This window comes from Anolis carolinensis, chromosome 1, assembly GCF_035594765.1.
Source record: "Anolis carolinensis isolate JA03-04 chromosome 1, rAnoCar3.1.pri, whole genome shotgun sequence".
Classification (NCBI taxonomy): Eukaryota; Metazoa; Chordata; class Lepidosauria; order Squamata; family Dactyloidae; genus Anolis; species Anolis carolinensis.
Genome location: NC_085841.1, coordinates 170,804,762 through 170,830,388, shown reverse-complemented (window position 1 = coordinate 170,830,388; position 25,627 = coordinate 170,804,762). Strand labels below are relative to the sequence as shown.

At 38.2% G+C, this 25,627-nt stretch overlaps 1 protein-coding gene across 5 annotated transcripts in view; it reads left to right on the top strand.

Annotated features, from left to right (window-relative positions):
- meis1 (Meis homeobox 1) overlaps positions 1 to 25,627 on the top strand; it is a 172,489-nt gene that overhangs the window by 11,126 nt on the left and 135,736 nt on the right. For all 5 annotated transcript variants that reach the window (XM_062958623.1, XM_062958627.1, XM_062958630.1 and 2 more), the window contains exon 7: positions 1,122 to 1,268. In XM_062958623.1, coding sequence (XP_062814693.1) covers positions 1,122 to 1,268 — 147 coding nt within the window. The remainder of the gene's footprint in view (positions 1 to 1,121; positions 1,269 to 25,627) is intronic.

Below are 25,627 nucleotides of genomic sequence, written 5' to 3'. Positions count from 1 at the left end.
ATTTATCATGTTGAAAGTCATATAAGTTAGGTTACAGTGGTGACTATTTCCCATATGGAAAATTATAATGTATGCTAAGTTACACTGATTCCTATTCACTATACAGAAAGCCATAATATATGTTAGGTTATAGTGATTCCCATTCACTATATAGAAAGCCATAATATATGTTAGGTTTCAGTGATTCCTATTTATGATATAGAAAAACATATAAGTTAGGTTACAGTGGGTTGTATTTCTCATATGAAAAATTATAAAGTATGCTAAGTTATAGTGATTCCTATTCACTATATGGAAGGCCATATAAGTTATGCTACAGTGGTTACTACTCACTATGTGGAAAACTATAGTATATGTTAAGTTACAGTGATTCCCATGCACTATATGGAAAACCAGAACATATGTTAGATTATAGTGATTCCTATTTACCACATGGAAAGCCATGTAAGTTATTTTACAGTGGTTACTACTCACTTTACGGAAAAACCATAATATATGTTAGGTTACAGTGATTCCCATTCACTATATGGGAAGCCATAACATATGTAAGGTTACAGTGATTCCTATTTACCAAATGGAAAACGATAGTGCAACGATTCCTATCCACTATATGGAAAATCATATACTGTTAAGTTTGGTTCCAGTGGTGACTATTTAGTGGTTAGGTCACAGTGCTTTGGAGTGTAAGGTCCTGGATGGGAATAATGTCATTCACCATGTGTTGGAAAGGGGTGGGTGTGTCTTTTGTGTCCTCAGCATTTTTGGGGGGATTTTTTTTTTTTGCCGGAGGTCAATAGCAGTTTGCTTTAACTGTCCCCTCACCCAATGGTCACAGCTCTGAGAGCAGATGCATTTCGCACGGGGGGGGGGGGCTTGGAGGCTGTGAATCACCTTGTCACTGTCAATTTTCGGGGATATCTCTATTTGGCCCGGGAAGAAAGTTCTTCTTCATTCCGGATGCGTCTCCGGGGAATAATTGCCGCGCGTTTCCCCCTCTTTGGGAAGTTTGGGTGTCAGGGACAAAAGGGTGGGTGGGGGGGGGGAAGGATGGCTCTTGTCCGTTTCGCTTAAGACGCCCTGGATTATAGGACGGTTCTTTGTGCCTTCTGTCACAAACTTAGGTCCACGAATTGTGCGACAATTTCTGCCACCGGTATATCAGCTGCTTGAAAGGGAAAATGCCCATCGACCTGGTGATCGACGACCGAGAAGGCGGCTCCAAATCCGACAGCGAAGACATCACGAGATCGGCGAATCTAACAGATCAGGTACGATGATCCCCGGCCGGCCTGCTTGCCTGCCTGCCCGCCTTTTCTCAGCCTTTCTCTCCAATCTGTATGCAGATGGCTCCGCTGGTTCGATTATTTGCATACGATTAAGTCCCTTTTAGAGACATTTCCATCGAAATGAAAAAAAATTTGAATAATGTGGCTATTATCGCTTCATTAAGGCTCGCTCCCCGAGTCCGGACCCGACCTGGCGGGGATGAGCTTGTAAAACGCCTCGCCCGCAAACTTGACCTGTTCCTTGTCGCTTTTAATTTCGGTCTTGATTTTATTTACTCCCTCTTTTTGAATGGCAGTGGCATTGGGGGCTTCCGGTTCAAGGGATGGCGGGGAGGGGCGAGGAGGAGGAGGAGGAGAGGGAGAAAAAAAGGAGACCATCCCAGAGAAGGGGGTCCGGCGGGGAAGGCAGGCAGGCAGGCAGGGCTCGAAAGCGAGCAAATGCGGGCGGTTTTCTTCCTGCCTCTCCGCTTCATTAGCCTGCCTTGTCCGTTTTCCTTGGCCGAGCGCTGGCAGAGCTCAGTGAGCATTGCTTTTGTGCTGCTGCCGCCGCCGCTGCTGCTGCGAGGGCGGCTGGGTTTATGGGACTTAATAAAAACTCGTACGTACTCAAACCGAGACTTCTTGTTGTTGTTAGTGTGTGAAAGCAAAACAGCGGGCGAGAAGGCCCGGGGCACTCCTTGGCTTGCTGTGTGAGTGCATGTGTGTGTTTAATTAGATAGAGATAGAGAGAAAGAGAGAAATAGGGAGATAGATATGTGTATATGTATGTATAAACGTTTGTAGGTGTGTATAATGTGTATAAAAATATCCAGTATTTGAATGTGTGCTCATGCGTGTATATATATGTGTATGTATACCCAGTATATGCACATAGGCAGAGCCGTAGCCAGAGGGGGGGGGGAGGGGGGTTAAAAGTTGAAACCCCCCTTAAATGTGTCAGGTTAATAAAAAAACCTTGGTTTTTACTTATAAATTGGTTAACCAGTTAAAATTCATGAGTAAACCAGGTGGGGGGGGGGGGGTTAGAACTCTTAACCCCCCCCCTCTGGCTACAGCCCTGCACATAGGTGTGTATGTATGTGTGTATAAATGCTTGCATGAGTGCATGTGTATGAATATGTGCCTCTATATGTGTATGTAAATATACCCTATATGTATATGTGTGCACATGTGTATGTATTTGTATGTGTGCTTATGCATGTGTATGCAGGGGTGTAGCCAAGGGGGGGGGGGATTAGGGGTTCAACGCCCCCCCCACCGAAAATGTTCAGTTTTTTTTAAAACCTGGTTTACTCATGAATTTTAACTGGATAACCAAGTCCCCATGAGTGTCCACTGAAGTTTATCTGTCTTGAGTGTCCACTGAACTTTTTCCATGGAGCCTGATTTCGAAATCTGCTTTATGATTCGCTTTAAAAAAGTTTCAAACCCCCCACTCGGGATTTTTTTTTTTCTGGTTACGGCTCTGTGTGTATGTATAAATGTTTGCATGAGTGTATGTTTGTATATGTATGCATATATGTTTGTATGTGTGTATATGTGTATTATATGCATTTGTATGTGTGTATATATATGTTTGTATGTGTATATGTGTATGTATATCCAGTATATGCCTATATGTGTGTATGTATGCGTGTATAAATGTTTGTTTGAATGTATGTGTATGAATATGTTTGTGTGTGTACATACCGTGTATGTACATATGTAGGTATAAATGTTTGTATGAGTTATGTTTATATATTTGTATGTGTGTATATGTGTACGTATATACAGTATATGTATGTGTGTATGTATAAATGCTTGTATGAATTTATGTATATACAGTAGAGTCTCACTTATCCAACGTTCTGGATTATCCAACGCATTTTTGTAGTCAATGTTTTCAATACATTGTGATATTTTGGTGCTAAATTTGTAAATACAGTAATTAGTACATAGCATTACTGCGTACTGAACTACTTTTTCTGGCAAATTTGTTGTCTAACATGATGTTTTGGTGCTTAATTTGTAAAATCATAACCTAATTTGATGTTTAATAGGCTTTTCCTTAATCCCTCCTTATTATCCAACATATTCGCTTATCTAACATTCTGCCGGCCCAGTTTATGTTGGATAAGTGAGACTCTACTGTATGTGTATGCATCTAGTTTATATGTGCATGTGTATACATCTGTATGTATAAATGTTTCCTTGCTACAGTTTATGTGTGTATATGTGTATGTATATGCAGTTCATATATGTTTACCTTTACCTTATAAATGTATGTGTACGTGTATATAGTTTATGTATATATGTGTATATGTATATGTTTGTATGTGTGCATATGTGTGTGTATATGCAGTACATATATGTGTGTATGTATAAATGTATGTGTACGTGTATATAGTTTATGTGTATGTGTGTATAAATGTTTGTATGAGTATGTGTATGTGTGTATATGTGTAGAGTATGTGTATGTGTGTGTATTAATGTTTGTATGAATATGAGTATATGTGTGCATGTGTGTATAGTATATGTGTGTGTGTATATTATATGCACATACTTCACACACTGGCGCTCTTCCTACACTGCCATATAAAATCCAGATGATCTGCCTTGATCTGGATTATATGGCAGTGTGGACTCAGATAATCCAGCTCAAAGCAGATCATAGGGATTGTCTGCTTTGGTCATCTGGACTTTATGGCAGTGTAGAAGGGCTGTGGCTGCCCCTTCCTTGGTGAGTCTGCCTGCCTGTTTGTCCTTGAATACTAGTCTCAGGCCCAGGCAGGGAAGATTCTTGGCTTCCCTAACCAAGTGGTGCGTTGATATATATGTGTATATGCATTAGGAAAGGAGTGTCTTTTTTTTGGGGGGGGGGGGATCGCAACCCCCATTGCTCTTTAACGCAGCAGGCTGGGCTCGGGCTGGAGAGGCCATCCAGCCGTGTCCCCAAGGCGCCGTTCATCTGCCTCCCTTGAGGCTGGCCCGGGAAGGCTCCTCTGTTGTGTGTGTGTGTGTGTGTGTGTGTGTCTCGGCTCCGGCAGTCTGCGAGGAGGCCAGGGACTTTCGGCGAGTTCCTTGGGAGCCGTTTAAACCTGATGCGAGATTTACATGCGGCCTGGAGCCGTCGAGGCCCGCCCGGCTTTTGGCGAGGCCGGAGGCGGAGGGTGGTGGCCCCGGGGAAGCGGAGACAGAGAGAGAGAGAGGGAGAGGGAGGCCTCTCTCTCTCTCTCTCTCTCTCTCGGTGGGAGGCCCGCTTTGCCCCCCCCCCTTTTAAAAGAAAGCCTGCAAACTGAAACCCACCCGCGCTTGCTCTCTGCGGCTGAATCAAGATTGTCATCCAACAAGTCTAACTAGAAAATGGGTTTCTGAAAAGCTCCGGAGCATTTGGTACAAAGGAGAGAGAGAGGGAGAGAAAAGCGATTTGAGCAAATTACAAGAAGCGCTGGAGGGCACGAATGAAATCAACACTTTAATTGCCTCCAAAGTGAAGATTTATGCCCCCCTTTCCCCCATCGGATCATTATTTTATTGAACCGAAACCTAAATAAGTGAAGTTTAGGGGGGGGGTGTCTGTTGTTGTTGTTGTTGTTGTTGTTGTTATTGTTGTTGTTGTTGGAGAAGAAAATGGAGGTAGATTCGATGAAGTGCAGCCTTTCTCTTCAAAGGCCGTTTCTTCCTCTGCCTCATCCCTCTGATCCCTTGGACACTGCTGTCTAAAATCCACATTGAACTGGACTATCTGGCCAGTGTGGGCCATTCCGCACAGCCATATAACCCAGGTTACCTTTTACACAGCTGAATAAAATCCCACGTTATCTGCTTTGAACGGGAATATATGGCAGGGTGGACTCAGATAACCCAGGACTCTTCCACACAGCCATATAACCCAAAATATCATGGCAAACAATCCCACAATATCTGCTTTAAACTGGAATATCTGAGTCCACACTGCCATGTATCCCAGTTCAGAGCAGATAATGTGGGATTTTATTCAGCTGTGTGGAAGGGGCCCAGTTTAAAGCGGATATTGTGGGATTTTCTGCCTTAATACTCTGGGTTATATGACTGTGTGGAAGGGCCCTCCTTTTGCTTTGTGTTGTAAAGTTTTGGTGCTGGTGGGATGGACCACACAGTGTTAGGAAAACCATAGTAAAACAAGAGTTGTCTTAGGCTCCTTCCACACAACTGAATACACTTCCACATTTTCTGCTTTGAACTGGAATATATGGCAGTGTGGATTTAGATAATTCAGTTCAAAGCCGATACTGTGGGATAATCTGCCTCAGATTTTCTGGGTAATATGGTTGTGTGGAAGGGCCCATAGACTCCTTCACGTTTTCTGCTTTGAACTAGTAGCTGGGCCCTTCCACACAGCCATATAACCCAGAATATCAAGGCAGAAAAACCCACAATATCTGCTTTGAACTGGGTTATCTGAGTCTACACTGCCATATATCCCACTTCAAAGCAGAAAATGTGGGATTTTATTCAGTTGAGTGGAAGGGGCCTCATATAATCCACTTCAAAGCAGATATTGTGGGATTTTCTGCCTTGATATTCTGGGTTATATGTCGGTGTGGAAGGGCCCTTAATGCCTGAAGATCTTGGGTCAGGGAAGAGGCCTCAGATAATCTAGTTTAAAGCAAACATTGTGGGATTTTCTGCTTTGATATTCTGGCTGTGTGGAAGGGCCCTTGATGTCTGAAGGTTTTGAGTCAGGAAAGCGGGGAATAGAGCCTTCTCTTTCCTTGTCCGCTCAGGGCCCTTCCTTTGCGGGCCTGTAATTTAAGGCCGGAGGTTTTCCTGGTTTGTGGCCATGGTCCTGATAGAAGGCCGAGGGGGGAGAGAATGGCTGACTGGGACAAAAGGGCTTGTCAGGCCTCCTTCGGGTATGTCTCTCTCTCTCTCTCTCCCCCCCCCCCCCCCCCAAGTTGAGGCCTAGTTTCTCCAGCGAAGCCTGACTCTGAAGTTAAAGGTGTTCATGGAGTGCCTCCTCAAGGAGGCAGACATTTCTCTCATTCTCTCTTCCCCTCATTCAGGTTTCAAAGTGGGAAGAAGAGTTGTCAATCCAAACAAACATGTTCAAGGATGCTAGTGCCATGGAAGGTAGTGGGATAGTTGGCTGGAAACAGTCTGCAGCAAAGCCTATGCAGGTGGAATGAGTGACACAAAAAAAAACCCCTTTCCTTCCCTTTCCCCTGGAAATTATAGCCCCTTCCACACAGCTGTCTAAAATCCACATTGAACTGGATTATATGGCAGTGTGGACTCAGATATTCCAGTTCAAAGCAGATGTTGTGGATTGTCTGCCTTGATATTCTGGGGCCCCTCCCACACAGCTGAATAAAATTCCACATTTTCTGCTTTTTTAAAAAAAAATGATTTTTATTGTGGTTATAAGTAATATATACAGTGAAAGCGGGGAAAACATTGGTGAAGGGATAGAGAGATAAGAGTATGAGATGACATTTTCTGCTTTGAACTGGAATATATTGCAGTGTGGACTCATATAAGCCAGGACCCTTCCACACAGCCATATAACCAAGAATATCAAGGCAGAAAATCCCACAATATCTGCTTTGAACTAAATTATCTGAGTCCACACTGCCATATATTCTAGCTCAAAGCTGATAATCTGGGATTTTATTCATCTGTGTGGAAGGGGCCTTAAAAACACAGTTCAAAGCAGATATTGTGAGATTTTCTGCCTTGATATTCTGGGTTATATGGCTGTGTGGCAGGGCCCTTTATTTGTACAAAGGGAATAGTTTTCACTTTTCTTGTAAGTGAAGTTGGTGGAATAGTTTGTTTTCAGGATAATTTACTTTGCAGAAAGTGAGTTTTTCGGTAACAACTATAAGATCTCCACTAAAAAAATATGTAAATATGCTTTAATTGAAATCAATTGGTGTACGAAATCATTTGTTGAGAAGTGTTGGTGGCAATTATTGTTTATTTTTCTCATCTTGATGTGTGCCTTGGAGCGAACAGAGAGGACTCTTCCGAACAGCTGTATAAAATCCACATTGAATTGGATTATATGGCAGTGTGGACTCAGATATTCCAGTTCAAAGCAGATATTGTGGATTATCTGGCTTAATATTCTGGGTTATATGGCTGAGTGTAAGGGCCATTTATTTGCACAGAATGTTGGAATTGTTTTTCTTTCTCTTCTTTTAAGTGACGTTAGTGGAGCAATTTGTGTTTAGGATAATTTACTTTGCAGAAAGTGACCTTTTAGGTCATAACTAGTATAAGATCTCACTCAATTTTTTAAAAGATGTAAATATGCTTGAGTTGAAATCAACTGGTGTACAAAATAATTTGTTGAGAAGTGTTGGTGGCAGTTAACTGTTTATTTTTCTCATCTTGATGTGTGCTTTGGAGCGAACAGAGAGGGCTCTTCCACACAGCTGTATAAAATCCATATTGAACTGGATTATATGGCAGTGTGGACTCAGATTATTCCAGTTCAAAACAGATATTGTGGATTATTTGCCTTGGTATTCTGGGTTATATGGCTGAGTGGAAAGGCCCTTTATTTGCACAGATTGTTGGAATTGTTTTTCTTTCTTTTCTTGTAAATGAGCTTGGTGGAGCAATTTCCTTTCAGGATCATTTGTAGAAAGTGAGCTTTTAGGTCACAACAACTAAGATATTATGCAAAAAAAATGTAAATATATGTTTGAGTTGAAATCAATTGGTGTACAAAATAATTTCTTGAGAAGTGATGTTGGCAGTTACTTTTTATTTTTCTCATCTTGATGTGTGCCTTGGAGCAAACAGAAAGGCCCCTTCTAAACTGTCCTTATACCTCAGGATCCGATCTCAGATTATCTGTTTATCCCAGATTATATGACAGTGAAGACTCATATAAACTAATTCAAAGCAGATAACCTGGGATCAGATCCTAGGATATAAGGACAGTGTAGAAGAGGCCAGAGTTGCAGAGTTGGGATTTAACAGAACCAAATGCCCGTCAAAGTTGGTTTATTGTAGAAGTAGCTTTTTGATACTGAGGAGGAAAGTTGATCACAGATTTTGTACCGCACAGTTAACATACCACTCATGATGCTTCTTTCTTGGTTCAAAAATATATTTATTTTAAATGCAAGGGCAATAGGGGAGTAAGTGAGCTCAAGACAGGACAAAATGAGTAAGTGGGCTTTGGGGATGCTGGGTAGGATTTGGGGGGGGGATATGAGTTTTAAATGTCATTTTAGTGTATTTGCTGTATTTTAATTCTGTTTATACCACACTGTTAGTTAATTGTTTTTAAATTTCTGTATTGCACTTTTTAAACTTGTTTAGTGTGGAGTGTTAGCTGTTTTGAGTCCCCATGGGGAGAAATAATGATGATGACAATGATAACAACAACAACAACAACAACAAAATATTCTGTGACGGAATATTTGAGTCAGATAGGTTTAGATTCAGCCAGGTTTTTTTTTGCACAGCCATCGCAGATTATCGTATGAATTGGCTGAGCTAGGTTTTGCTCCTAATAAGATTCTATTCTTTGGCAATTTAGGAAATGAAACTAATATACTTTTGCTCACACTCCTATCAGAGCGATAAACAGTACTTAGTTTTATATTTGCAGTATGATCATTTCTGGAGAAATTATAGTCAAATTCTGCAGAACCTATTTTGACAAAGCGGCTATGTTTACTCCATGGCAAATTTTACTTGAAAACATTATTTAGTAGAGAGTCCTAAGTACATTAAAAAAAGTAAAGACTCAATGTTTAGATTTTTGCGATCTTTGGATAATATGTAAATAACTGTAATCCAGGTTTTCACCTCCAGAATGAATATTTTAAAATGTTAGTTAGATTTGAAAAAAAAAAAGGTTTCATTTGTTTCTCGCATTAAAATCAATTCTAATCATAGAAAGGGTTGCTAAACACTAAATTAGAAGTAATCCTTAGGCGAAGACTTAACTAGGTTTGGGTGCAGCTAGTTTTACTTCTGAAGAAATATGCATTGCGTTGTTGTGATCTAAATGTATTTTGAAAGCAGATTTGAAAATAAGCTCCATTTAAATCGGTGACTTCTCAAGAAAAATTAGGATGTGTGTAAATTCACTTATTTGAAAGCATATTGTGGTGAGACCAAAGAAATGCTATCTGTGAATGCTGTTTACAAAATGTAAAAGCAAATTTTCCACCATGTATGTCTTACCAGTTGATAAAAATTGATCATCTGGGTGGTTGGTATTTGATTGTCTGTATTCATGCTTACTTTCAAGTCAACTACATGCAAATTAAGATGGCAAGTATTATTCCTCTCATAGAAATGACACTATAACCTCCCAATGGCTGCATACATAAGTGTTTCATGAGATTAATTTTAAGTGCACTGTGGCACTTTAAAGAGACCAATGGAAAAAGTTGGTTAAATTTGAGAATATGGTAGGCAAATGTATATAAACATACAGCTACCCATGTAGAAATGTTGTTACCTATTTGGATTAAATAGTATGGTTACAAGTCTCAATCTATGCCATGTTTTAGGATTTTTAAAAATAGTACTTAATAATAGCACAGCCTGCATCCGGTCGTGCAATAATAAGGCCATTAGCTGGTCAAGATAATCCTAAAATGCTTGCTTAGAAGTTAGTGAGTTCATGAGACTTACTCCTGTGTAAGTATACATAATATTGCAGCAACAGCATTTACCGCAGAAACACTACATTCAACATCTACTGTGGAAAGTCTTCCTGTTGTTGAACTGCAAGTCCCATTCATACTAGCCAGGGCAACTATTGGTGAGAGAGAGGGGCTGATGTCCCAACAATATTTAGAGGTCCCACAATACTGTACTCTTGTTTGCCTTTATAGATTGCAAGTACAGATCAACAGCAATTCTAGGAATAGATTTCATGGTATTTTCCAATGTAAAATGGAGAATGAAATATCAAGGTTCACTAACATGTTCAGTTAAAACAGACTTTCCATACTTCAGCTGTGTTGTTTGTACTGAAAGCCAAATACCTTACACAAAAGTAAATTTCATGGCTGTCAAGTCCTACTTATTTCTGCATAAATATGTTTAGCACTCTTTCTCCAGTTGAATAATTTTCTGCTGAAAGTTACTCTTAAAATATGCGCATGATTTTTAAAATCATTACTGTACTTGGAACTACAGAAAGTTTAACAAAGAATTATGGTTTGTTGTTGATAGGAAAAATAATGTACTAAAATATGTAAATGACAGAATAGGATATCTTTTCTGAAGTTAAGCCCAAATATATCCAGTTTCTGCCATGGGATTCCTTGCTGTAAAGGTTCCTTCATATCATCTCTCAGGTGCCACTGGCTGAACTGTAAAAGATTATGACACTTTCTCTTCAATAATGTGTATGCAGGTAGCTTTTATAGACCAGCCTTTTAAAGGGAATGCAGTATAAAAAAATTACTAGCACAAATCCAAATAAAGTATGTTAGCACACATGCAGTTTATTGGGTCATCAGTATTTTTCTTATGTAAAATAAACTTGAATAAATATAAAATACTGATGTTTGACAGAATAATAATTTAATCTTCATATGCAAACCAATTATGTATACAGAAACATAAATGGAAATTGGCAAACAGCCAAATTCCTATAGGGGCTATAGCAAAGAAACAATAAAAAAGTGCACATGAAATAAGACTTCTTGTGACGAGGTCTATAATTCAACATTATTTGATCCCACTGTCAAGGAAATTGTTGAATAGTAAACCAATACTAGAACCTCTCTTATTTTTGTTAATCTTAAATGTTTGCAGCCTTGACATGTTTGTTAGATGGTCCTATGTGAGCGATGGTATTTGAGGTGTATATAATAAAACCTTTGCATTTGATTTGAAAAGGGTGGTGTATGGGTCGGCACACAAATCCTGTGCATCTTTTAGAAATATCTGTCTGTAGATGAATAATGCTAATTTATTTCATGCAGTAGGTTGCTAGGGAGAAGAACAATCATTTAACCCTCTTTGCAAACACATTGTTTTTAATGTATGTTTTACTTAAATCAGTAAAACAGTGTTTTGGACTTGGGTGTTAGTGGTCACCTTTAGGCTGTGACCTGAAGCACAATTGTCTGTAAGTAAGTTCTTTCCATTAAAGAAACTTCTGCAGATGTATGTTTAGGATTGTGGTTTCACCCCAACTATTTAAGATTAGCAAGATAAGGAAATAGTCTCAAAGTCAGTGGGACTTCCATCAAGCATGTGTAGAATTCAGGTGTTATAGAATGTTTTTTTTTTAAAAAAAAACAACAACAAAAAACAAAAACACCTTATCAGATATTTGAAGGTACGGTATGTTCTTAGGGCCATAGCCAGAAAAAAATTTCGGGAGAGGTTTTGAAAATTTCAGGGGGGGGGGTTTGAACCCCTCAACTCCCCCCTCCCCCGGCTACAGGCCTGTCAGTATTTGCTTGAGATAGTGCCTGGAGGGACTCTTAATTTTTTGGGTCTCATAGACTTAGCATGAGGATTTGGTTAACCAGTTAAAATTCATGAGTAAACCAGGTTTTTTTTTTAATCTGAAAAATTTGGAGGGGGGGGTTGAACCCCTAACCCCCCCCCCCTCCACCCCGCCTACAGGCCTGTCCTTAGTATTGAGAAGTTGCATGGTAAATGTGTCTTGTTCATATTTATTTGGAATTATGTCCTGCTGTGGTCAGTGAGGATAACTATGTAGTTGCAATCTGTGGTTGCAATCTGTGCCTGCTCAGAAGCCCATTGAGTTCAGTGGCACTTAAACTCAAGAGCATGTGTATAGGATTGCATTTTTAAAAAGAATTAGATGACAGGTGGATTCTGAAAGTTGCTGTTTCAGCAAAATGTGGTTCAGATGAGATATAATCAACAGCTGTGTTAACATACACATTCTGGCCTAATCCCCATGGTGTCAGGTTTTCTATAGGTGTGTACAAGACTGATTTAATCATTTCAGTAAAAGTTTTCCTTCAAGCCTGAAGCTGCTATTTTGAAAACAAGCACATGCTCACATTTCAGAAATATTTTCATTTTTTCACTTTTCAAAAGTAATTTTCATCCTTCCAGTTTCATTTTATTATCATACTAAGTATAAAATACTTTATGGATCATTCTGAGTGCATCATAAGTTTACAGAATTACAAATTTCTAGGAGGACTGTAAACCTTAGATAAGCATCACAGGAAAACTATGGGCTTGTTGTGAAGAACTTTTAAAGAAATTAACATTGTGACATGAGTTTGTTAATTTTTGATAATTGCTTCCGTTAGTGTTGAGATTCTTTGCTATATTTAGGAGCTATAGCTGTATGAAACATTCTCTGATGTATATTAGTATATATGTGGGAGAATACAATCATTTATGGTGTGATTTCATTAGAAATTTTTCTGGAAATATTACTTTGTGAATTTTGCACCATACAAATAGCAAATTCTGTTTGTGACTACAATACTTATGATAGTTAATGCATTAAATAACTTGGTCAGCTCCTCCCTTGAAATACAGCATTAAAAAAGCGAACTGTAGAAGCAATATTTTTATTTGTGATGGTTATCTTTCTTTCAGCATTTTATGTCAAAGACACATTTAATTTTAAGAAGTATGGAAGCTTTAAAATTATGTTTCAATACCAAGCAGGCATCTATTTGGAAGTGTCATCAAAATTAGCGAGATCTATTTCTCAGTAAATCCTGTTAGCCATGTAGCTGGAAAATATTTTGTGTATCCCCCCCCCCCCCCCCAAGAAGTCTGTTTAGGAATAAAATTATATCTTTATAGCAACATTCAGTCAAATATCTCTTCACACATGTTCTTTCTGTATATGGGCATGTTCTCAACAGTAACCATATTTAGTGGAGCCTTTTCAGTGGTTGATAATTCTCACAGTAGAAATGGTTAAAATAAACTTCATATATTTTCCATTTTTTGCTGTTCATTTATACATTAGCTTTCATTTTTATTTGTTCTGAGTTATTGTTTTAGATTGTCTTGGTGGTGTATGCATACATGTTAGTGGAGTTATGATTAATGCATGCATACTTAAATGAAAATGCTAGTGTGTTCCAAGTGTGAAATACTAATATTCTAGACTAAATCTTTCAGTCCAATTCAAATATTATACTTCCTTTTTATAAAAAGGAAATTCAGATGGCATATTTAGCATGTGATCTATAAGGTGAAATTACTATATGAAATATTTCTGCCCAGTAGTGGTAGAACAATGTAAGGGTTTTAAAGGGTTGCTTAAAAATAATAACAATAAACTTTACTGCATACAGCACTTATTTCAGTTTCCTAGTTATTAATACATTTGCAAGTGATCTAAAGCAAGATATGATGCAATATTTCTTTTTTATTTCCAGTGTGTTAAGGAGGGCATGGGTTTTTGTTGCCCTGTGCAGTCCCTGAACACTCAGTTAATGCTCCTGTTGTCAGTGGGAAAGTTTCTGTCATTTTCATTAGGAAATTATAATATAACAGTATTTTAGGGCATTAAACAAGATACAACTGTGTATACCTTTATCTAGTATTAAGTCTCACTGAACACAATGGTACTTACTTGTGAGTAGTAAATACATATGATTATGCTTTCAAGAGTTGTGAGAGTATGACATCTTTTTTACCATAGTCTTCATGGCTGACTTCTTGTGCCTCTCTTTCTCTTGTTCTGAATTTAGAGCTGGTGCACGACCCTTACATTTGACATATGTGCCTCTATGTAGATTAATGTAGAGAGTTTAGCTGAAACCAAAATTCTTGCAATGCATTCAGGCTGCCTTTCTTAATTTAGTTGGGATCACTGGAAAGTCTCATTATGACCTACCATGTCTAGATGAGGGTCTGGCATCATTTAGTGTGGGGGCGTCTGAATTTTTGACAGGTTAGATTTGTATCAGCTTTTTCAGACTCAACATGGCAAGTCTTGTTTGTTGCTTGTTTAGAGGTTCTTTTTTATTTTGGGGAGATAATTTTGTGAAAACAAAATCTAAAATATTATTAATCCCTTCCTCCTTATTGCGTTGTAATTAATAGGTCCCCAATATAAACAGATTTATTCAAAAATAGGCCCCATTTAAAATCATTTTATAAATATAATATCCTAAGCCTTTTGTTTCACCTTGTATTCAGGTTTTCACACTTGTTACCTACATATTAATTCTAAATTCATCACCTGGAAGTAAGTCTGGTTAATTTGGATGAAACTTATTTCCAAGTAAGGGTTTTAGGAATGCATTCTCAATTGGCTTAAATCAAAGTACTTCAGCTTTAACTGGGTTATGGATCAGCTCATCCTAGTCTTGGTGACATGTTCTTGGAAGTAAATCTAATTAATTGCAATGGAATTATTTCCTATGAAGTTTACTTAGGACTGCAGCCTTAATCTAGAAAATATGAATAAAGTTGTTGGAATACTGTTACTTAGATAGTTATGTGCCTTGTAAAGAGGATTAATTCATATGGGTGCTTTTCATATAATAGAATCATCACGAGTTGATTTTTTTTCTGGGCGAGCTTGACATAACACCATCTTCTGAATACTCTAGTATGTGTTAACAAAAATGTCCCGGCTCAGCCAAATTTTTAAAGATTATTCAGGATATGATGAGTTTATATTTTAGAGAAAACCATATAATAAAAAATATTTAGTGTAATGTTGTAAATTAGTAGTTTTAGCCTGTTTACATTATCATATTATAATAATAAAATATAGTACATATGTTACTAATGTGTGAATGGTTATTTATAAGTAACACAGCACACTATATTGTGTTATCTGCAGTAGCAGCCCTTTTTCTATTCAAAGATAGCTCCTGTTACAATGGCATGATTAGGCACACTCTGGTCAGATTACAGGCCACTGGTACTATCTTATCTATGATTTGTGTGTGTATGTGTGGGGATACATACTGTTCTTTAAAAATCTGGTTGATGTTCCTTATATTTCCCTGATGTTGGAAACTCAGGAAGTTCAGGAACAATTGAACTTCCTTTATTGAAACTCTTCAGGAAAAATATGGTGATGAGTTCACTATATTTAAAATGATATTGTATGTTGGCTAAAAGATTAGTATATAAGAGCATATTTTCTATGATAGAGTTGCCATAAGATTATTTTTCTTGAGTTGTGGGTTAAGCCACATGGAATTATAGCACTCTTACACTTAAGTCAAAGGCAGATAGAGACACAAGTGATAAGATTATACTGTATTATACTTTGTAGTAGCTATAGTTTTACTAACCCAGTGCTCTCAAAATTAAAACAGCATTTAACACTAGCAATAAAAACAGCCATTACTATGTTGCATAATGTCATATCTCAAAGGTATACGTTTATTGCTTATGGTTTCTGTTGTACTGCTAATAGGCAGAAGTTAAAAACCAAAGACCGAAAAGTCCCAGGTTCAAACCCCGGGAGCGGCGTGAACGGCCGCTGTTAGCTCCAGCTTCTGCCAACCTAGCAGTTCGAAAACATGCCAATGTGAGTAGATCAATAGGTACCCCTCCGGTGGGAAGGTAACGGCGCTCCATGCAGTCATGCTGGCCACATGACCTTGGAGGTGTCTACGGACAACGTCGGCTCTTCGGCTTAGAAATGGAAATGAGCACCAACCCCCAGAGTCAGACATGACTGGACTTAACGTCAGAGGAAACCTTTACCTTTACCTAAAAACCAAAGAAGAAGGAAAGTTTGACTCACTGAATGTTTTATATCCTACCAAACAGGCTCATTATCATGAGGGTAGTTGGCTTAACAAAAAGTACTTAGATCTAAAACTGATGTTGCCTTCTTAATTCCCCCATTTAATTTACCATAAGAATCTTAACAGGGAAAGAAAAATGGATAAACCCATTTTAATATTACATACATATTGCCCTCAAAAGACACCATCCCAAAAAACACCCATTATTTCTATCAATGCTTGACTGAATAAAAAGTCAGGCAATGGTTCTAAATTATGTCCAAATTTTTGCAAAGCAGGGGAGCTTCAACAGAAGATATCACACTGTATAGACAATGGTGGCTTAAACAGGAAGATTGTATATATCAATCCCAAGATAGTTAGGGATTAAAACCAGTACCATGAAATTGTGTCAAGAACATTTACTAAAGTCAGCAAAAATGTTATGCAGTCTTTGTGTCTCACCTGTTAAGAGGTAGAACACAAGTGCATATTTTGGGCAGTGTTAAAGTTAAGTTGCCGTTGTCAGGTGTTTTATGATGATATATACAATGGGCATCCTAAACCTGCTTCCTTGTGAATGAATTCTGTTTCAGTCAATGAAGTTGTGATCAAAGACAGTGTATTTAAGCTTATATCAGTTTAGGTAAAAGTGAAGTAGAAGAAGCTGTCATGCCTTGTAATAGCAGTCTATCTGCCGAGGATCCTTTAATATCTTGGTCTGTTTATGTCCTTGCAATCAGTAGGCAAGGTGGCTTGGGATACCTTTTTTTAGTGTCAACTGAATTAAAATTCCAAAGTAGTATTACATATTCCTTTTGATTTACATGCCTGCAGTGAAGGGAATGAAGTTGTTCTCTAACAGTACCGTGCGTATATTAACTGCTACTTGTGGTGTGTGGGTCATTGATTACAGGCACTGAAAAGATGTACCTTTTAGCCCTTAAATGCAATTCATGCTTTTGAGGCGGACAGTGTATATTTCTTGGCCTATGAAAAATCTGAATATTATTTTTTCTGTGCAACCGAAATCCACTGTGCCATTAGGGGGAGACAGTGTGGAAAACCTGACAATATCATGTGTATACTGCATGTCTGTTTAAGAATGCAAACTGTTGAAAGTAGAACTTTGTTTCATTATTTGATATAGACATTTCCTTGGCTTACATCTGAAAGCACATAAAGTATATAAAATATACCTCATATAAACATAGTATAAAAGGTTATGATTATGTATTTATTTGTATGCCATCTTCTTTCTAAGAAGTTTAAAACAGTATTTTGGTTTCTTAGCATTTGTGTGTGTGACTTTTCCAACCAACCTGCTTCATTCTTTCAGCAACAAACTGAGACAGGATTGGAATTATGTTTCCTACATCAATATCCACTATGCTGCCATTTATCTCAGGAACCCAAAGTAATTAACAAATGCCTAACTGATGTCTTATCTTGAGGCTGACCAGCTTCAGACTCATAATTTTGATATTTCCAGACCATTCATTAGAGTCTTGTTCACATGTGCCATTTCTGTCTGTAGTTAATTATCATAAAGCATATAATTAAAAAACCAGAACAAGGCTTTTAGCTGCTTGCTGTGTTCTACTCAGTGATGAGTTTTAAGCCTCATGGGACTCCTTTGGGCTCTGCTAGCTTAAGTGTTGCCACTACTTCTTATCACTGTGGTGTGAAAGCAAGACACCTCCAAGAAATGTTATAGTTTCTCAGGAGTTCTTACTATGGGTATTTCCTGTAGCTCTCATACAGCTCTCATACAAATCTTATATGTGTGTGCATAATATTTTTTTTTGGGTTTTCTCTATTTCCTCATATACATGTGTGTTTGTCATAGAAGTAATGTAAACGTAGGGCAGCAACCAAAGTGGCCATTCTTTTTTGGGCTTGGCATCTAATGAAGGGAGAGTGGTCTTAATGTATTATTTATACATTTACTTTCTGTATTTACCAACACTGTTTCGGTGTGACTTGATGCTGACTTGATGGGTTAGAAAGCACAATATAAGTTCCATGCTCCTTTAGTGTAATTTGAACTTCATATCTGGTCTTGTGGCATCATGAATGGGTAAATGCTGCCATAAATACCCTGTAAACTCCCAGGTGTGTGTGTGCATGTGTTCACTGGCTAAAAGTATGGTTGCCACGTTTTTGTGTCCTTTTTGTATTTTTAACACAAAAGGCCTGCTATAGACACATTAAATACTTGAAGCCTTCATGCCTTTGCAAGTGGTTCAGCCTTGAAGTAAAGTTGATATTTATTATAGTGTCAATGACAATTGCACTCAGCTCTTTTCGCAGGATAGTACTTTCTTTGCTCAACTGCCTATGTGAGTAATAATTGATGGCAGTTGACTAGATGTAATGGTGATTAAAAATAATTATATCAAATATTTTTGTTCAGTAACTATGTCTAGGAAAAAAAGATTCTGTTATCCCCTGAAGTAAGTAATAAAATAGTTTACAGAATTTCACTTAAAATGACATGCAGGCATGCTATGTTCCTACCCAGTGCCTGTTTATTCACACGTAAGATCTTGTTCATTGCTTGTGAACCTAGTGGAAAGAATACTGCTGATTTATGTAAGTGGTATTTTTGAGCAGACAAAGTATGAGTGTATTGCTAAACAGCAATGGAGCTCTTTAAGGGTTCATGGTGAAGTGCGTTGGGGGGTGTTAAAGCACTACAGCTGCAGGGTGGGAATGAAGGCTGGCTTTTCCTTTGGCTTTTGATTTTCTTTCTTGCAGAAGGAAGGTGAATCACACCTTCTCTTGGACAAGGCACATTTGTATCTAGAAAATCATTGGCCAAATGTAAAAAGCGGACTGATTGAAAAGTGTGTATGTGTGTCTATTAGAAATTATTTTTTAAAAAACAGAAGTCTTGTGGCGATTTATGTAAAGAGGGGATTGAAAATCCAGCTTTAAGCTGAAATTGGTGGCTTCCAAGTGTGTACTAGTCTGAAGTGGTACAATGTTAATGATTATTCCGCTGGGATTTTTTCTGCTCTAGGGTCTTTGTTTATTTGGATCAGTGCAAACAACTAGTTCAGAGACAAGCTAAACTGTGTTTTGTTTTGATTTACCACTGCTTGAAAACAGCCTAAATAAATAATATGTTTAAGTCACTGTGTTGTCTGTCTTCATCATAGATTTGCATTATGATAAATTCTAGAGGTGATTGTCAGTTGTTGAGAAAATGTCCCCAGCTTTAGATTGGAATGTAATGATGTATATATGCTGGGATTCCACATCTTTGAAGGAAATTTGCATGCCTTATATCCAGATGTCCTGAGAATTATATGCTTAAGATGTATTGCTCAAGTATTAAGACAATTTGTGATAGTATTATTTAATATAATGTGCCTTTTTATAAGTAAACATTCAGGATCTTGAGTGGCATAGCTAGGAATATTTTTTTAATGGTAGATCACTAATTTCAGTATTGGCACAGGTTGAACATTACTTATCCTGGGTTTCAAAAATACTTCATAATCCAAAATTGTCCACATGGGTGGCTAAGATCGTGGCACCTTTCCTTTCTGATGGTTTGGTGTATGCAAATTTAGTTTTATGTGTAAAATGATTTAAAATACTGTGTAAATGTCCTTCCAGGCTATGTGCATAAGGTCTGATTGAAACATAAATGCATTTTGTACTTAGACTTCACTCTCATCTACAGAATATTTCATTATGTACACATATGCAAATATAGTATTTCAAAGTCTAAAAAATCCAGAATGCTTCCAGACTCAAATATTTTGTATAAGGGATACTCAACCTTTCTAGTGTGTGCTTGATATATGCATTACTATCTTCTTTGAGCTGTTTACTTTTATGAATAATTTTCATAAAATGACTGCTGTTCATGTCTTTGAGTGATGAAAATCTTCTGAAATGCTGTGTGTGTATGTAGGTATGTCAATGAAGAAGAAAAGTCATGTTAGATAGAAATATTCTGGAAAGAATGCCAGGCAGCAGATCTGTTTCAGTGCAGCGGGAAAGTCTTGTTTTGAACAGGCAGCTACCAGTGGCAGTGACGTTCATTTCAAAATAACCAGGATCAGTATCTGCTCTTGGATAAGAGCCTTCCTGTAGGTCTGCCAGATCTTTTTTTTTTGTATGTTTCTCCTGCCTGCCCCTCCAGCTTTTTATTAATAAGGCATACTCTTGAGCTTTGCTGCTTTGAAGTAGAGCACCCAATTGGGTCTGTGAAGATAGGGAATAGGAGTGAGACTTTCTGAGAAGACAACATTGCCCCCCCCCAACTTTGTTGCACATGTGTCTTCATTGATGAGATGTCACTTGAATTGGGTTCTCCTCTTAACATAATAACATGATTCCCTTTCCTTTGTTTAGAGACCTGTGTGCAAGTGATGTAGTGTAGCATAGGCTTACTGTTGCTTCAATATTGGTTCATTTCAGATTTCTAAACTGATGTGTCATTAAGGTCAATTTTATTAGAAGACTTGCTAGATTGCACTGTTTTCTGCAAACATTCATTTCTTTAGAATGTGAAGCTAAAGGGATCAGCCAAAATGGGGCTAGTATTGGAAGTTAAGAAGGTGGATCACTTTACTCTTTTCATTTATGTTTTATTATGTATGTATATTATACAGTTATGTGGTTGACATACAACAACCCAATCAAGAATGTGTTTAAGGAGAGAAAAAGAAATGATGTATCACGACAATAACTTGTTGTTATATTGGGCATTTTTTTATTCTTTTATAACAAAGATGTCAGTTCTGGTGATAATATTTTTCAAACTATTATTTTGCAGCAATGTTTATCTCTAGAACCTGCATTTAGTTCAAGAGATTATTTTGAAAAATACATTTTAAACAATAATAATTTTATGCTTGCTTTGAAATTCCCTTTTCTCAATCAAATAATCATAGTAGCTCTAATACATCTGGTTTGAGAAATACATAATTCTATAGCAGGATGTATGGATTCTCTCCCCCACCCTCCAAATGTAGGCAAAAGTGTTGTAGACCTTCTAATGATTTAGGGTACTTTAAAGTGTTCAAAGGAGACTGAACTTGGTATGGTTCTCAAGCTTTCCTGGATCTCTTTCCATCTTTTTGGGATATCAGCAAGAAGAAAAGGGCTGTATCATGTTTGAGTGTTTTTCACTTCCTTTCATTTTGTTCCTGTAAAAGTTTTTTATTTTCAAATGCAGCAGACATTGAGAATGATGAACCCAGCACAGTACAATTTCTTCAATGCTCTTTTGATTTTCTTGGCTGTACCATTTTACATTTGCAGTATAAACAGAAAAATCAGGTTACCAAAATCTTTCATATATAAAATAATTATCTGTACGCCAAGAAAGTGGATTCTAATGTATTTCCTTCCTATGTGGGAGAATACAACAAAGAACCTAATTTCAAAGATGCATCATTGTATAATCTGTAGAGCTTTTCATGAACTTTTAATGCTCTTGCTACAATAGTCCAGTACAGCTGTCCCACTGGAGTATATGAAGAATATTTTTTCATCAGAGAGAAGCTTTCGGTTATGTTATTCTCCATTATGCTATTTTGGGTACTCTGTGTCTTGATTTGGTTCAGCCTGTGGCAGCAGACTGCTTTGGGAAGTGCTAACATTTACTGGCATCCATTTGATCAATAGCTTGGTTTTATAATGACATGGGAATGTTTCTGTCTTCCAGTTCTTAGAGGGCTTTTCCATAGAAGACTTGCAGAATGTATACCAAAGTGTGCTTGGTGTGCTTATTTCAATGAAAAGGACAAAATGTAGTGGTAGAAGATCTGCTCACCATTGCAATTGTTTCTTAAACAAGATAGGTTCATAAGATAGGAATTCATGTGTTATATTTACTTCAGCTTCTGCCAGAGACTATCAGTAACCACCCAAAAAGAGCAAAAAAGAGTACTACATCAATGGCCCAGTGTGCAGAGATAGCTCCCATTTATTCCATTGGAACAAATTGTTAGGGAGAATGTAAAATGGGGGAAATGTTTTTGTTTAAATTTTGTAGAGTAAGATGATGTGGATAGAGGCTATGATTATGTTGTCATTTCCAACTTATGGTGACCCTAAAGTAAACCTATCACAGGAATTTCTTAGCAAGATTGGTCCAAAGGAAGTTTGTCTTGGCCTTCCTCTGAGACTGAAAGAGTCGCATGCCCAAGGTTACCTAGTGGATTTTAGTGAATGAGCGGGGAATTCAAATCCTGGTTTCAAGGGTCATAGCCCAATGCTCAAACCACTGCACCGTGTCAACTCTCATGGCACTAGGAAAGTTTTGAAACATGAGACTTGTCTAACCTTTTGTAAGCAAGCAGCAAGCAGGAGTTAGTAGTTTGTGGGCAAAGCAATGGGTAAAGACAAAGCAAGCATGGTATGGTTGGTTGTTTCTTCTTGGTCTCTGTACCTCACACAAATGGGTTTTGCACTTGTGCAGAGATTCAATCCAGAAGATTTTAGAGCTCAGCAATACTTCTACTATTCTGTTTCTATGTAAAAGCACTGAGCTGGAGACCAAAAGGTCCCAGGTTCAAGCCCCGGGAGCGGTGTGAGCGGCCGCTGTTAGCTCCAGCTCCTGCCAACCTAGCAGTTCGAAAACATGCCAATGTGAGTAGATCAATAGGTACCGCTCCGGTGGGAAGGTAACGGCGCTCCATGCAGTCATGCCGGCCACATGACCTTGGAGATGTCTCTACGGACAACACTGGCTCTTCGGCTTAGAAATGGAGATGAGCACCAACCCCCAGAGTCAGACATGACTGGACTTAACGTCAGGGGAAAACCTTTACCTTAACCTATGGCTTTTTACTTTTCTTTTTAAGTTTTGTTCTACTTGTGGTTGGAAAGTTTCCTTTTCTGACTCACATTCTGAGTGTCTGTTTTGTTTGGGCAAAGGACATATTGTGGCACATTGTGTTATTTGCAGGAGTTTTACTTCTCAGGCTCTTCAAAATTGAGCTCAAACTCTTTATTGCTGAAGTCTCTGCACTTGGTCGTTTGGATAGTGGCAAATAAACCACTTTTCTGCCTCAGTTATGGTCTCAAATCTGAAGGCTTCCATTATTTTGATAGTGACTCCTGCTTTGATATTGAAGATACTGTGATACTGGGATGCTCAGGGTCTTCTATGGAACCTCCTACGGTATTTATTATCTCACACCTGGATGTTCCCACACCAGTTTAAGTAACAACAGGGAATTAGGCTAACAAGAAAGACTTCCAAATTGTGTTGAAAGAGGCCTGCCTCCACTGTGGACCACTTAAAGTCTCAGGAGACAGAGGAGCTTCGGCCATGGAAGGGAAGAGGAAGGCAAAGCACCACAACATCAAGCAGTCCTAAGTATCTCACTAGTAACCATAATACCCTTAGCTTTGCAGCTCCTACCATTTCTGCTAGATCTTTCTGTTCTGATGATTGTCTCAATTCCTCATTTAGACCAACATCTGCCACTGAACAGAACATTTTGGTTAATGTCAATTTTTATTCTGGTTCATGGATCAGGCCAAGGCCTCCAGTGCCCTGACAGGAAAGATATCTATTTCTATGGGAAACGTCATATTTATCCTCACATTGTGGCTATCAGTACAGAGAGAGTGCATCTTTCATCTCCTTGACTTATATTGATAGATGAGTGCCTCGTTTCTTATCATCTTTATTCGCCATCTTATAGAGATTTACATAATTGCACTGGCTGTACATCCAGCCATCACTCTTTCTATTAATACCAAATTGCTTCTGCTCTCCATTCAGAAGACCCATTGAAGTTTTACCTCAAAGTTCATCTCCCTCATCATCTTGATCCTGAGCTACAATCCCACCATTTTAATTTCATCAGCCCCAAGTTTATCTCCATAAGCCTTCTTTGCAACTGTCTCAAACGACAGCCACAGTCTATAGTTTTACAGCCTCTCTGGAGAGCATTGATATCTCTCCCAATATCAACATCTGTGTGGTGTCTGCCCTTATAGTGTTCTATGTCATCCAGCTCCACACCTTCATGTGTTAACTATGATTCCATTGACTACCACTTTGGTTATAACTTCAGTACCTGTACTCATGAGTTCAGTATCTCAGCAACAGTTGTCTGAGATACCTTAGCCAGAGTCAGTTGTATCCAGCCCAAACTCACTTCTTGGAGGATTACCAACATTTATCTGGGTTATGCCAAAGTTCCCAAGTATTCTGCCCCAAAAATATATTTCAGCATTCCCCACTGTCCAGAGCCCTGTGAAAGAAATCATTGTCTTGCTTCTCAAGAATGCAGTGCTTCTCAAGAATGCCGCTGTAGAAAAGGTGGCTTTTTTCTGGGTACTTTACAGTTCTGAAAGGGATCTTTCCCTTCCTCTTCATCAGGACCATCTGCTGACATACATTTTCTTTTACATCTTCACCTAAGCAGGACTGGCCTTTTCATCTTTGAATGTTTATTTGACTGCCATAGTGGCATATCAGCTGCTATCATCTGATTCAAACAGACTCTACCTCCCCTCCTTCATGCCCCTGTATGTTATGTGACAGACTTTGAAACTGAGGGGACAGAAACTGAATGGGCTGAAATATGTGCAATAGGCAGGAGGAGTTGGTGTTCCTGTCAAGCTACTCAGCTCTAGAACATTCTGAATAGAGTCTCTGCAGGAGCAGAAAATCCATTAGTGTCAGTGAGGGCACAGGTGACCACTCAGAAAACTACAGTTGCAGACAACAACCTGTTCTTTTTATGATTCCCTTAATCATTCCTTTTCCTACTTGTATGGTGACCCATTTTTCATGTTAATAATATTTATAGAAGCCAGATTGTGTTTTGGATCAGATAGTCCAAGTAGATTCATTTTGATATGAAAGTTAAACGATAAAACAAATTGGTAAGACATTACTTGTGTTTAACATGAGCAAGAACACGAGAATAACACAAATGAAACAAAACTGAATGATGTAAAAGTTTATCACTGAGAAAGAGTTCATAAAGTTTAGCTGCTCTGTTGTACTACTGAAACTCTTACACATGAGATCCATCTCAGGTCCCTTCTACACTGCCATATAATCTAGTTCAAAGCAGATAATCTGGATTTTATATGGCAGTGTAGAAGGGGCTCAAGTCACACACACCCTATTATTTGTGGACTTCCCTCTCAGTACTTTGAATGGAACCCTATGTTGATGGTAAACCAGGCATGGGCAAACCTGGGCCCTCAAGGAGTTTTGGTCTTCAACTCCCACTATTCCTAACAGCCTACCAGACAATGATTATAGAAGCATGGGGAGAAACTTTGGCTGAGAACCATAGAAACACATAACATTTTCTGGATACTGTATAGTTTTGGGGCCCGTGTCTCTTGAAAAGCCACTACAGTGCCACATATAAGAATAACTTGGAAAAGCTTAAAGAAGTTCAAAAAGTATCTGTAACATGGCATGTATAAATATTGCTATGCATAAAATATGGTTTAAAAGATTCCATCATTTGTGCTCATGTCTTTAGCTTTGCATAAAGTATCTCTTAGAATTAGGCATGTGTGAACAGCCTTTTGAAAAGCTTTATTTGCTCAGCTGGAGCATCTTCCCAGATTTGTATTGAAAACTTTTTAAAACAGGGCAGTAAACCGCTCAAGTGTAAAAGGTGCTTAGTGGTTCATACTGGTTTGATCAAAGTTTAGAAGTAACTGGTTACAACAACA